Source organism: Eulemur rufifrons, chromosome 8 (assembly GCF_041146395.1).
Source record: "Eulemur rufifrons isolate Redbay chromosome 8, OSU_ERuf_1, whole genome shotgun sequence".
Classification (NCBI taxonomy): Eukaryota; Metazoa; Chordata; class Mammalia; order Primates; family Lemuridae; genus Eulemur; species Eulemur rufifrons.
The window spans coordinates 33,728,345-33,741,977 of record NC_090990.1 but is presented as its reverse complement, the minus strand read 5'-3'; the positions used below and the strand labels follow the sequence as shown (position 1 = coordinate 33,741,977).

General features: G+C 46.1%; 2 protein-coding genes across 6 annotated transcripts in view; both read right to left on the bottom strand.

Annotated features, from left to right (window-relative positions):
• The window catches only part of NSUN4 (NOP2/Sun RNA methyltransferase 4), a 35,134-nt gene extending 24,034 nt beyond the window's left edge, over nt 1-11,100 (bottom strand). For 2 of the 5 annotated variants that reach the window (XM_069479918.1, XM_069479922.1), the window contains exons 1-3: nt 10,998-11,093; nt 6,440-6,783; nt 1,919-2,073 (exon numbers count right to left, since the gene is read on the bottom strand). In XM_069479918.1, coding sequence (XP_069336019.1) covers nt 1,919-2,073; nt 6,440-6,783; nt 10,998-11,090 — 592 coding nt within the window. In that variant the 5' untranslated portion in view covers nt 11,091-11,093. Of the gene's footprint in view, nt 1-1,918; nt 2,074-6,439; nt 6,784-10,997 lie in introns of all 5 variants that reach the window. The other 3 variants (XM_069479921.1, XM_069479919.1, XM_069479920.1) reach the window with 3 other exon arrangements.
• LOC138389077 (sperm head and tail associated protein-like) lies at nt 7,971-10,238 on the bottom strand. The gene has a single exon (XM_069477249.1). The coding sequence runs from the start codon at nt 10,236-10,238 to the stop codon at nt 7,971-7,973; it is 2,268 nt and encodes a 755-aa protein (XP_069333350.1).
• Nucleotides 11,101-13,633: the final 2,533 nt, after the last annotated feature.

The following is a 13,633-nucleotide window of genomic DNA, read 5'->3' as shown; positions in this document are numbered from 1 at the left end:
GTTGGGTTTTCTATTGTATACAACCAAACCTAATTCTGATTTACCATCTACCTTTTCATGTTCTCTTTTTTGATAGACATGAGTTCAAGAAACATGTCACTTTGCTCTTAGCTGTACTATAAAGGAAAATATTAATGCAAGCTTGATGATAAATCACAGCTGATATCTGGCCTCACAGTCAAGGAGCAACAGGGAAGGGTCGGAACTGTGGAGAACTGAAGAGTATATATCTTATCTAACGAGTGTGGTCACTACTGTGAACCTACAATTTTTGAGGACAAAGAGTGCTCTAGAGGAATTTGCAGGAGGATATAAACTGAGAAAAGGAAAGATGGGTTCCAGTTCCGGCTTTACCTCCAAGTCTTGCAAGATTTAAGTTATTTAATCTCTCCAGAGCTCAGTTTCCTCTTCCATAAACTATGAGAGCTAGACCAAGTAAACTCTCAGTTCCCTTCTTGCACTGAAATGCTGGGATCCTATCTTCCTGGGATCAAAGAGTCAGCTATTTGGGTGAGAAGATGGGATGAAGGTGAGGTGCTGATAGTTTAGCATACTTTATAGAAGAGCAACTCTCAATTACTTCTCCTTTGCCCTTCTTTCTCCTCTTAGTTCAAAGTTCTTCTTCTTCCAAGTAATCCTACCCTTATTCATCTCCCTTCTGATGGATTCCTACATCATTCAGTCAGATCAGCACAGCATAGCCCACAGGCTGGGCTCTCTTGCATTGGACCCATTAAGCCCATGTCACCATCTTTTCTCCTCTCCCTCTGGAAGTCCAGAAGGCTAAGACCAAATGTGATACCTCTCTGAATCACCCATGGGCCTACCATGAGGCTGGAGAATAACTCAAACTGCTAAAAACTGGAAAAGAAGGGTCCGAGCCTACAGAAAGGCTCAGGCACATGGCAAGAGAATCCTGGGCTGAGCTCCACGTGGATGTGGAAATCACAGCCCTTTGTGGATATTTTTCAGGGTCTCAAGGAAAAATACTGTCTATTTTAAGGCAAGGTGTTGGTCAGTGGATGGCTGAAGTGACACTTACAGTGCACAAGACCCAGGCTAGGCTACACTACTGAGATAAATAAGACCTGGGCCTATCCCCAAGGAATTCATAATCTTTAAGAGGGAGAAGATATACATACAGTAAAACTCTGAGGCAAGGCTATTGTGCTAATAGTTGCTCAGGGAGTGGGAGCATAGGGGAGAGAGGTATCGTTTCTGAACCGGCTAGCAGAAGTCATGAGGGAAGACTTCCAGAAGGTGGCACACTTGAGCTGATGCTTGAAAGTCAAAAGCATTTAGACAGCCCAGCTGAGATGGGGTAGGAGAATTCTAGCAGAAAACTTAACAGGAGTAAAGGCTTATTTGGGCAACAGAGTAGGAGAGTGTGGCTGAAGCACATAAAGCCTGGGGAAGAGTAACATATAAAGCATACAAATGGTAGCTGCAGCCAGAGCTTATCATTTTAGCAGGCAGGCTAAAGAGATGGGGCTTAATCTTAGAGACAAAGTAAACAGATGCAGAGGACTACAGGTGTGTGCCACTACACCTGCTTAATTTTTTTATTTTTTGTAGAGACAAGGTCTCACTATGTCGCCCACGCTGATCTCAAACTCCTGGGCTCAAGCAATCATCTCACCTCAGCCTCCCAAAGTGCTAGGATTATAGGTGTGAGCCACTGTGCCTGGCCAGAGCCCTGCTTTAATCTGCCTTCACAGACCTTGCTCAGCACTCTTCCTTAACAAGCTGACAGAAAAAGGGAGGAAATAATTGCAAACAGAAAAAAGACACAAGCTTAGCAAGCAAGCATTATTTCCTCCTCTGACCTAGGGACCAGAGAGCCTACCGTATTCAGTATGCCCTTGGCTAGGTGAGATGAGGAGCCCTCTCTGCCCAAGACACCAGCACCCTGACTTACGGCAACAGCCAGTCTGAAGCAATGCTAGTGTCTTTCCCCCAGGGGCCGCACATAGGTCAAGCACAATGTCCCCAGGCTGCAGGCCAAGGGCCAGGACAGGCAGCAAGGAAGCAGCATCCATCAGGTAGTAGTCCATGACACCCAGGCTGCCAAGTCTGAAAGAGAAGAGATCACCTTATTATCAAAGTCCAGGTTAGGGCACCCGCTGGGAGTCAAGGCCACCAAGTCCATGCCCTCAGAGGCCACTGAGCTCCATTCAGCAAAAACTCATTTCTCAGACCCACACTCACTTATTCATCTATGCAGAAGCCAGAGTGATCCTTTTAAAACATAGATCAATTTACTCCAATCTAGTCATGCTAGCCACCTTGCTATTCCTTAATTAAGCCATGCATGCTCCTGTCTCAGGCTTTTTCAGTTGCTGTGCCTTCTGCCTGCAACACTCTTCCCTTAAATATCCCTGATTTGCTTCCTCACTTCTTTCAGGTCTCTCCTCAAAAGTTCCCTCCTCATAGGCACTGGCATTGCCTGACTATCTAAAATAACAGCCCCCAATTCCCATTACTTTCTACCTCTCTACCCTGCATTGTTTTTCTTTAAAGCACTTATTATTCACTTTAAACATATAGATGTGTATGTGTGTGTGTGTTTGTGTTATGTATTTTCTCCCTTTCTATCTCCCCCTATTAGAATATTAGCTCTAGGCTGGGCACGGTGGCTCACGCCTGTAAACCTAGCACTATGGGAAGCTGAGGCAGGAGGATTGCTTCAGGTCAGCAGTTCAAGACCAGCCTGAGCAAGAACAAGACCTCGTCTCTACCCAAAATAGAAAAATTAGCCGGGCATGGTGGCATGCACCTGTAGTCTCAGCTACTCAGGAGTTTGAGGCAGGAGGATTGCTTGAGCCCAGGAGTTTGAGGCTGTAGTGAGCTGTGATGACACCACTGCACTCTACCTGGGATGATGGAGTGAGACGCTGACTCAAAAACTAATAACAACAATAATAATAAGATTAGCTCCCTGAGGGCAGGGATTTAGAGATTTTGTCTCCTTTGTTCATTATAATATCCCCAACACTTGAAACAGTACCTGGCACATAGGAGGAACTCAGTTTTATTGGGTTACATATTAAGATACAAAGCGCTTCAAGGATTCAGAGAGAAGTGCCCCCAATCGTGTTTGTCGGAGTTACCTGAGTTAGGCCTGATGAAGAATAGAAGGTCTTCATTAGGTAATAAAGTAAGAGGAGCACTCCAAGGAGAGGAAAAAGAACGAACAAAGGCATAGAAGCATAGCAACTCCTAGCTTCTTTCAGAAACAGTGAGAAAGCTGGGTGTGGGTAGAAATACAAGATGCATGAGATTGAGGTTGGAAAGCAGACTGATGCCAGATTATAAAATGTCTTAAAACCTATGCTAAGGAGCTTAGACTATAACCTATAAGCAGTTACCAAAAATTTTTAAGGAAAACATGATCAGATAGATCTAGTTTTAGAAAGCTAGGTGGGCTAGAAGGAACAAATTAGAGATAGAGACACCAGAGCGGCAGCAACAGTATGGGCACAGGGAGAGGGATGATCAACAGCAGACTGTCACAGGAGGACTCCCTACTCCCAAGCCAGCTGTCATAAGGGCAATTGGTAGTGAGCAGCCATTCCCCTGCCTTAGATGCAGTTCAGCGTGGAAAGCTTTGGGACAAACTCAAGGAGACAGAAACCTTGACAGAAAGGGTCTGGGAGATAAGACATAAGACACAGCACCACTGAGGGTCAGGTACAAGAGCTACAATCCCCAGTCCTGAGACTGTAACACTTCCAGCATTCACAAATATGCTCATGCTGTGACAGGATATTTTCAAAGTCAAACCATGCTTGGATTGTCTGTGAAACTGTGCCTCATGCCTCACAAAGGAGAGTGACAAAAAGACTGAGAAATCTGAGAAAGGCACAAACTGCTATCACACCAGCACTGGCCCGTAAAACTCATCCTCATCAAATTCCTTCCTTTTGTACGTATCACTCTTTAACCTTTTTTTGGTTCACAGTTTTGAGAATCTGCTAAAAGCTATAGTCCCTCTTTCTGAAAAAGCATATGCAATTTTGCAGACAATTTCAAGGGCTTCTTGTACTCCCTGAACACATCCTTAAACTCCTGAGAGGTTAAGATCCCCTTGATTTCATAGGGAGCCCATCAGAATAAGGTGGCAAAAACCCCAAACATATAGGGGTTTTGGTGGAAGGACCAAAAAAACCTCCAGAAATCTGTGCTGTGGCTGCTTCCCTCATTACTCTCAGAGTGTCCTCCCTGAGGAGTCGTCCCCGGAGTAGGTGCCAAGTACTTCAATCAACTTAGGAGACCACATGGGTTCTCACTCCATGGTTCTGCCTATAGCCAATGCCGGAATTGGTCTCCAACCTGGCCCAGTCTATCATCCCCCTACACAGTGACTAAAATGATCTTCCTGAGCATAACTTTGATGAGAATACCATCAATACAGACAAGTACTATTGACGAGTGCTGTATTGCTAGGTGTTTGATATGCATAATTTCATTTCATCCTCACTATAACTCTATGAGGCAGGTGAACCCAAATTCCAGAGCCAGACTACTTAGATCTCCAACCTAGCACAACTGATCATTAGTTGTGTGACTTTCAGCAAATTACTCAACTTCTCCATGCCTCAGTTTCTTCATCTGCAGTAAAAGTACTTACCAGATAAGAGTTACTGTGAGGACTGAAGGAATTAACATAAGTCAACTACTTAAAACAGTAACTGGCACATAATGAGCTACAGAGTTAGCTATTACTACTATGATTTTTCCAGATTATTTTCCAGATAAGGATACGAAGGCTCAGTTATCCAATGCCACATGTCTAATAGGTGGTGAGGGCAGGAGCAAAATCTAGGTTTGCCTGACTCCAAAGTCCATGCTTACAATCACTGTGCATTACTGCCTTTCACCTGCTCAGAAACTCTTTTCAGCAGTGCTCTGCAACAGATCTTGGCAATTCATAGCAATATATACTAAAGGGGACATGACCCAAAGCCAACCAGCCCTGGCAATCCCAGCCACCTGCAAGCAGTCCTGTGCCACCAGAAAAATCCCCTTACCCCAACTTGCAAGTTCCTGGCATTCAAGGTTCCCGCATATGGACCCACATATGCTTTTACAGCCTCATCTCTCATTCTTCGTAAGCATACAGCCTTCTCTCAAGACAGTAGCTAGGACTACTGCAAAAGCCTCCTACCTTACAAACCCATTTTTAGCCTTGACCTTCTCTAATCTGTTTTCCACACAGTAGCCAGAGTCATATTTTTAAAATTCAAATCTGGTCATGTCACTCCCCAGCCTAAAACCTTTCATGGCTTCCTCTTCCTCTAAAAGGAAAATGTCCAAAATTCCACAGGACCTATAAGACCTTCATAATATGTCTCCTACCTGCTTCTGAAGCCTCATATTTAGCCTCTCACCCTGATCCCCACCCCCATGCCACCAGCTTTAATTCCTACTCAGTTTTCAGGTCTTAGCTTAAATATCACTTCCTCAGAAAAGGCTGGGTTAGATCTCCTAATTAATTATAAGACCTCAGAGCATCTTATACTTTTCCTTTGTAGTACCTATCACAATTATAAATAATATTTTAATAGTTTTCTCACTAGACAAGAAGCTCCATGAGGACTTGTGCACCAAAGTACTTAAATGTCTAGAATTTGGTAGACAATAAATATTTGTTGGCCAGGAGTTTGAGATCAGCCCCAGCAAGAGCAAGACCCCATCTCTATAAAAAACAGGAAAATTAGCCGGGCATGGTGGCACATGCCTGTATTTCCAGCTACTTGAGAGGCTGAGGCAGGAGGATCGCATCAGAGCAAGACCCTGTCTCAAAAAAAAAAAAAAAAAAAAAAAAGAGTCTCACTCTGTTGCCTGGGCTAGAGTACAGTGGCGTAATTGTAGCTCACTACAACCTCAAACTCCTGGGCTCAAGCGATCTTCCCTTCTCAGCCTCCCGAGTAGCTGCAAATATAGGCGCACACCACCACACCTGGCTCCTTCTCACTTTGATGCGTGGCTGTGAGGGCAAAATGAGAAAACTGCTATGAATAACACACATTTTAACATGAGAGAGTACAGCGAGTGCTCATGTAAGAGGTGGCTGTTTTCCACAGGAGGCAGTAGAGCAGAGCAAGTTCAAAGTGCAGGTTCTGGGGTCAGACCATCTGGATCTAAATACTAGCTGCACCACTTACCATCTGAGGGACCTAAAGTAAGTGAGTACCTTAATATCTCTGCACCTCAGTTTCCCAAAATGTAAGAGAAGGAATAACATCACCTACCTCATAGGGCTGTTAACAGAAGGAGATAACATTATGTACAGCACTTAGAAAAATGCCGACCCTATAAGGATGCCACAAATAATAACAAGATTATGATACTTATTACAGAGGGCAGAAGCTGGGTCTCTTCATGTCTACTTCCAGCAAGCACTCAGGATAGCCCCAGACATAGCTCCCAATCCTACCTGGCAGGAGGGAAGCGGCTGACATCCCCTCTGGCAAAAGTGAAGCAGCGTAGGTTCGGACTGCAGGCCCAGGAGGCTGGGGATGGGGCTCCAGATTGGCCACTCTCGGGCTCCAGTTCCCAGTAGGAGATGGCTTCATTCACAAAGTCCCTGGCATTCAGCTGCTTAAGCTTAGCACTCACATGATCACAAGCAGCAAAGTTATTGACCAGTGCACCATATTTCTGCTCTGAGAGAAGACTAACACGGATTGATGGCCAAAGATCCCCAAACTGCATACTGTAGGTCATGTCAAAATTCTGCAGAGCCAGTCGAACAGCAGGGAATTTGGGCTCTGTGGCAGCCTAAAACAGAAAGGACAAGCTTATTGGTTTTTCCCGTCTTCCCTCTATCCCCTACTACCTGACCCCACCTCGGAGCCCAGAGGCAAACGTGGATCCAGCTAGTGCCCATTCCTGCTTTTGTATCCTGCCTCTGCCTGCCAGAGAAGAACTCTGGGAGAGAAAATAGTGGGGAGTGGCCTTCCAATCTCAGAGTTGTGAAAGAAAGGAAGCTGTAGCTCTCACAATACCATATGAAGATCATCAAGAAGGGGGACCTTAGAGCAGGAGGAACTTAAAGAGAAAGGGAGCTCAGGAGAAGACTTTTTTTTTTTTTTTAAAGAAACGGGGTCTTACTATGTTGCCCAGGCTGGAGTGCAGTGGCTATTCACAGGTGTGATCCCACTACTGATCAGAACGGGAGTTTTGACCTGCTCCGTTTCTGAGCTCAGCCGGTTCGCCCCTCCTTAGGCAACCTGGTGGTCCCCTGCTCCCAAGAGGTCACCATATTGATGCCAAACTTAGTGCGGACACCCAATTGGCATAGCACACTACAGCCCAGAACTACTGGGCTCAAGCGAGCCTCCCACCTCAGCCTCCTGAGTAGCTGGCACTACAAGCGCGTGCCACTGTGTCCGGCAGCAGAAGACTCTTGAGGAGAGCCTGCAGAAGGCTGGAAGAGACTATGAAGACCATGAGGAAGCTTCAAGCTTAAAAACAAAAGATCTTTTTCCTCCGAACAGTCTTTCTATTTTGCAAAGGACTTTCATGTGTACTAGCTTATGTGAGTACAACAGACAGCTCAGTAGATTAAAAAATAATAACAACCACCTTCCACATTTGATGAAGAGATGTGGGTAACTTACCTAAGGGAGTGACTGGCACCATAATGCTCAGAATCATAGGGCTGAGGGTTGTTTTGGGAGTTCCCAGACCCCAGTAAGATGGGATAAGGAGAGCTCACACAATCTTGAGGTATGAACCAAAACAGGGATTTCTAGGATGACTGCTATGGGGGTAGCAGAGAAGGACATGAGTTAGGTTTGAAGGGCATAAGGGTAGAGTAAGAGGAAATGAAGACTTCAGATGAGGAATCCACAAGTTGGTCCTGGTTGCTGCAGCTGGGATGCTTGCTAGGGCTGACAGTCTTGTTACTTTGACTTTTGCTCTGGCCTGAATTTTTGGTCAGGTCATAACTTTTGCTCTGGCCCTCATTTCTTGTTATGGCGAGGACTCTTGCTCCGATGACTTCTGTCATGGTGGTGACGATGGGGACTCTTACTCTGGCTCCTGCTATGATGGGGACTGTTGTTCTGGCCTTGTCTTCTGCCATTTCGGGGACTCTTGCTCCGTTTGCGATTTTTGCCATGGTGGGGACTCTTGCTCTTGCCCCGACTTCTGTCAATTTGGAGAATCTCGCCCTGACTTGTGTTTCGGTGAGGACTACTGCTCTGGCTCTGACTTCTGTTCAGATGAGGACTCTGGCTTCGAGAGATGATCTTGCTCTGGCTGTCACTACTCCGGCATTCACGAATAATAGTCAAACTACAGCTGGGATCAGGACTACACCTGGAATCCTTGCATGAAGGCAAAGGGCAGCTGTAGGGAACCCGGGGGGGCTCTTTGCAAGAGTCAGGACAGACCACAGAGTAGGTATGGAAGCCACAGGGGATAGTGTCAGGGCAGGTGCGGGCCCGGGGGCCAATGGGTAAATTTTGGGGGTCAAAGGGTGTTCTCAAAGGTATAAAAGAATAGATGTGGGTAGAACAAGGAGGCACCACAGGCTGGCAGTAGGATTGGGGTGGGCCCCTGGGAGTGCTACAGGTGCCACAAGGGGGCACTATGGCATGGTTATGACACTGAGTGGGGCCTGTGGAGTGATTGAGGGAATCAGAGACTGGGCAGTGATGGGGGGTGGAGGGAACCACAGAATATACATGGGTATTACAGGGGGATCTTATGAGGGGCCCACGGGGGCTGCTCTGAGCATAACTATTTGGAAAGACAGGATCACAAGGAAGGCGGAGGGGAAGGCAAGTGGGGAGAATGGTTTTGAGGGTTCTAGGGACCACAGTGGGTAAGGGAGGCCCTGGGGGAAATTCTTTGGGGCAGCAATTTGAAGGAATTATAATGGATGGCTCCACACAAGAAGGACCAGAAAGGACAGAGGGGCGAGAGGGAGGTGGAGGAGAGGTACTGGCCTTAGGGCACTTGGGCTGGCCAGAAGGGGTGTGCTGGGGAGTATTGACTAGGGAGTGACACTTGTGGGGAGTACATGACTCTCTTAACTCTGAAGATTTAGGAGACTTCACTTGGGGGGAAACTGGGGTGGGGAGAGGGGGTTCGTTGTAGCTTCTGGTTGGAGGTGACTGGCGTAAAGATATAAACTGGTTGCCCAGGGGTGAAGGGAAGGATAGGGCAGAATAAGGACAGTCCTGGGAACAGCGGGGGCCAGAAATTGTGGTGCCTGGGGTTAGGAGGACATAAGAGTTCCCACCAGCCTCCCAGGAGAAAAGGGACTCAAAGCAAGGCTTTTCAGAAGCCTGGGACTGGAGTGAGCAAGGAGAACCAGTACTCCCAGGGGGCAGTCGGATGGCACAGTGAGGACTTCCAGGGGCAGGTATGTAGGAATCTGACGAAAGATGAGAGTAATGATAAGTGCTCTCCTGAGGTAAGCTGGGAGAGCCAGACACGCCTGCCTGCGAAGGGAGGCCACAACAATTTTTCTCAAGGGGCAGGTCAAGCTGTGGTTTAGGTTTGCCAGAGTCTGCAGGCTTAAGACAGCCATGGTAAAGGCTGTCAGTAGGTGGGGAACATGTTGTGGAAACAGGAGGGTCATTATAACTTCTCCCTTTGGACCAGTGAGAGATCACAGGTGACATCATCAGCTCAGTTTCCACAACTCTGTGAGATAAGGTTGGGGAGACTGTAGGTCTAGTTTCCACTGGCCGGTGAGCAAGGGGAGGTGACATTGTGAGGCAAGTTCCCAGGGTCCTATGGGTAGGAGGCGGCGAAATCATGAGGCAAGTTCCCTGGGACTTTTGAATGAGGGGAGGTGAAACCACGGGGCCACTTTCCAAGGGTATATGAGTGAGCTGAGGGGAGGTCACCGGGCTGGTTCCTGGGGGCTGATGAGTGAGGGTAGGAGAAGTCACCAGGCTGGTTCCCAAAACTGAAGGGTATCCATTACAGCAACAGATGTAAGTATGCTGGTCAACGTAAGGGCCTCGAGGACAGGGGCGTGGGATTCTTGGGGGACTAATCCAGCTGCAATGAGGGCTCCGCTGACGGGGAGGTGGTGAGCCCAGGCGGCTAGACCGGTCAAAATAAGGGCTTGGAGGGGCAGAACCCGGGAGGTTGGGCCCATGGCAGTAGGCCCTTTCAGGGAGTTGGGGAGAAGAGGGTTCAAAAGAACATCTCACTGGGCGTATGGGAGGTTGGAGGAGTGGAGGTGGGGGAGGCGGGGGCGGAGAGGGCATTGGTTGGGGTAGGCAGGGAGGCGTGCCAGTTACGGAAGAAATTCCAGGGCTACCAGTGAGGCAAGAGAAAGGATCTCCGGAGAAGTGCAGAGTGTCCGGGGGGTGAGAGGAGTCGTTGCACCTTTTGCCTGCGTTTGGGGAAAGGCCTGCAGTATGGGCAGGGTGGTCGCTGTAACCTTTTCTGGGCACCAGAGGCAGCTGGAGGGTGAGGAAGGGGCTGAATCCTTTCCTGCAGGGCGTCGGAGAAGGAGGGAAGGGAAGGTCTCTATGTTTTGCGAGGGGTGAGGAAAGTTCAATGAGGAAAGGAGGAGAAGAGGTCATTGGTTGGGGGGAAATGGGTGGGGGGAAAAGGGAAGGAGGGGGAAAGGGAAGGAAGTGGAAGGGGTAGTGGGGGCCCAAGCTAAGCGCAGCAGGGAAACATGAGGAGGTGACGTCACTAAACGAATGAGGACGAGGACGGAGGTGTGACATAACTTAGAGGGGCGGAGTCACGAAGCTACGGACGTAACAAGTGGAAGAGACTAAGACTTGTGACAAAATAAAAGGGCGGGCAGAGGCGGTGACGTAACAGACATGAGAGGGAGGAGCCTAGTGACGCTCCCTGAGTGGCGTGGGAAAGAGGCTTACGGGTTCTAGAGGAGCGGGAGTAGCGAACGTAACCGAAGGGGGCGGAAAATAGAAGGGCTGGAGAAGTTTCCAGAGAGGCGGCGGCCAGAGACTGCAGTTATTGTTCCCTCTGCGCCCCGAGTCGGACCTTACCCATTTCTTCTTATGTCGATGTCTCCGCGGGACCGTTGCGAATTCCACATGCTTCAGCAGCTTCCGAACGCCTCTTAGTATAGGCGCGGCCATGTCAGCGTGCGCTGCTAGGTAATTCCGACCGGAACCGCAGGGGGAGACCCGCGGGTTCCGGGGAGGTGGTGAGCGCCGCCCTGGAGGACCGGAGCGGGTGGAGGGGAGTGAATTATAACGGACACTCTCCCAGGGCTCCGCCCACCGATATATACCACCACCACCCCGTCCTCCCGCCCGTGATCACTTGAGGGTGCTGGAGAAGGAGCAACCTAGCGCCTGGAATGCTTGGAAAAGTGAGAGATATTCTGAAGAGGCCCCTACCCAGTTGGGGGATCAGAGAGAACAATGAGCGAGTGGTTGAGTACTGAAAGAGTTATCTAGGCAAAAAGGGACGGAAAGGACCTTCTAGGCAGAAATTGCACAGAGGAAGATGCTGAGGTAGAGGAATAAGAGACCAGACTTTTAGGCAGAAGTGGATTTGCAGTGAAGATAATGAAGCTTAAGTTTTAGGACCTGTCATTTGCACGGCCCCTTTCAAGGCCTTGTACCGAATTTTGTTATTACTTTTCTTAGAGCCTTCTAAATTGTGTAAGCTTTAGGCCCACAACACTTGACTCCACCATTAGGGATCCAGTGGAGAGGAAGGACATGATCAGGTAAGTGTTTTTAAAAACGATCATCTGACAGTCGATAAATCTAAGTAGGCAGGAGTAAGGCAAGGAGATCAAATGAGAGATTAGTGTTATGGCAGTGAGAATGGAGAGAAAAGGAGGGATTCCACTTCTATGTAAGAGATAGAATTACAGGACTGATTGGCCCTATCCAGAATAGTATACACTACACCCCACCAATAGCTGCCTTCTTATCCTGCTTTTATTCTTATAATTCATTACCACCTGATATATATTACTTTATAGTCTGCTAAATTATAATTTCGGAAAGGTTAAAAACATTACTCTCATGTAAGTATAAAATGAACATACGCCAAAGATTTTATTCATCATCATAAACTACTCATCCATTATTATCCTAAATAATGAGGGAACTAGTAAGATGGTAAGACTTGTTCAAGTGATAATATAAGTTTCAGAAATTTAGATAATCAGCCAAAGGAATGCTGAAATGAATTTGCTCATAATTGCAAAAACATCAATATTGTGCTAAATAATAAGCTAATGTTTGGGATTATCTTTTCTATCAGATGGAAATCAATTCTGTCTTTACTGGACAAAATTCGTTTATATTACTATGGATAGGAATCATTTGCATTGCTTTCAGTCAAGAATTATTTGCATTGCCAACAGTTTTTACCAGTTAATCTCTGTCCCTACAAAGGTGTAAAATAGCCTACTCAACAAAAAGTCAATCCAAGGTGTATCACAACACTACAATGAAAGAACATTCAGTAAGTAATCTTGTGCCCACTTACAAGTTCTGGACAATTTTTCTGGACATGTCTCCCCTCACTAGAAATTAAGATTTGAAAGAGCAAGGTTTTTCTTTAATTCATTGAGGAACTAGCACCTAGAACTATATGTGGTACATAGTTGGCTCTCAGCTAATATTTATTAAACGAATGAAAGATGAGAAAATAGAGATGTGAGTGTAAACAGTTTTTTCGAGTTTTTTACAGGGACCTAGCAGCTGTAAGGTAGAGGGAGATATGTGTGTAGAGAAAGACTTTCTTTCTTTTTTATTTTTTTTAAGCTCATAGACATTTAAATCCAGATGAGGATCCACTGAAGAGAGATTGAATACCCTAGAGAGGAGGTATCCCAAACACACCTGTTACAAAGGCTTATACTGAATGTAGGAGCCAAAACCTAGCTGTGAAGGGCTCTTTCCCAGCCCAGCCTTAGTTTACCCATCTATAAAATGCGAGAGCAAGAGAGGTGGGTTGGACTAGATCAGTGGTTTTCAAACTTTTTGGGATCAAGCCCCATTACACTCTTAAAAATTATTGAGAAACTGAAAAAGATTTTGTTTATCTATTTGTCATCTATTAATATTTGCTGGATTAGAAATTAAAATGAAAATTTTTTTTAAATATTCATTAAAATAGCAATAATAAACCATAACATGTTAACATAAATATCGTTATGAAAAATAATTGTATTTTCAAAAAGAAATTTAGAGAATGACATTGTTTTACAGATTTCTTGCAAATTGATGTGTGGCTTAACAGAAGACAGCTAAATTCTCATATCTGCTTTCTCACTCAGTCTGTTGCAGTAGGTGGTTCTAGGTGAAGTAGATGAAGAAAATCCAGCCTCAGATATGTAATTGGAAAAGGGAGGAGTATTTTAAGAGTCTTCATAGATAACTATGAATATTCTTTGATACTACACCAAAATTTGACAAGTGTAGTTTCCTTAAAGGTTAGTGGCAGTGTGGAATCTGAAAGCACATTAAGAACTTTTCATACTCTGTTACATTAAAATCCTTTGTTCTGTGCTGAACTTTGAGTGACTCTTTTGCCCATGCATGAGTTCATAACATTATACAGTTATCTGGAAATTATTTGTTCACTGAGTTATACAGATCTTCTATTAATAGATGTTTCACATTCACTATACAATATCAAAAAATCACATTTGTTA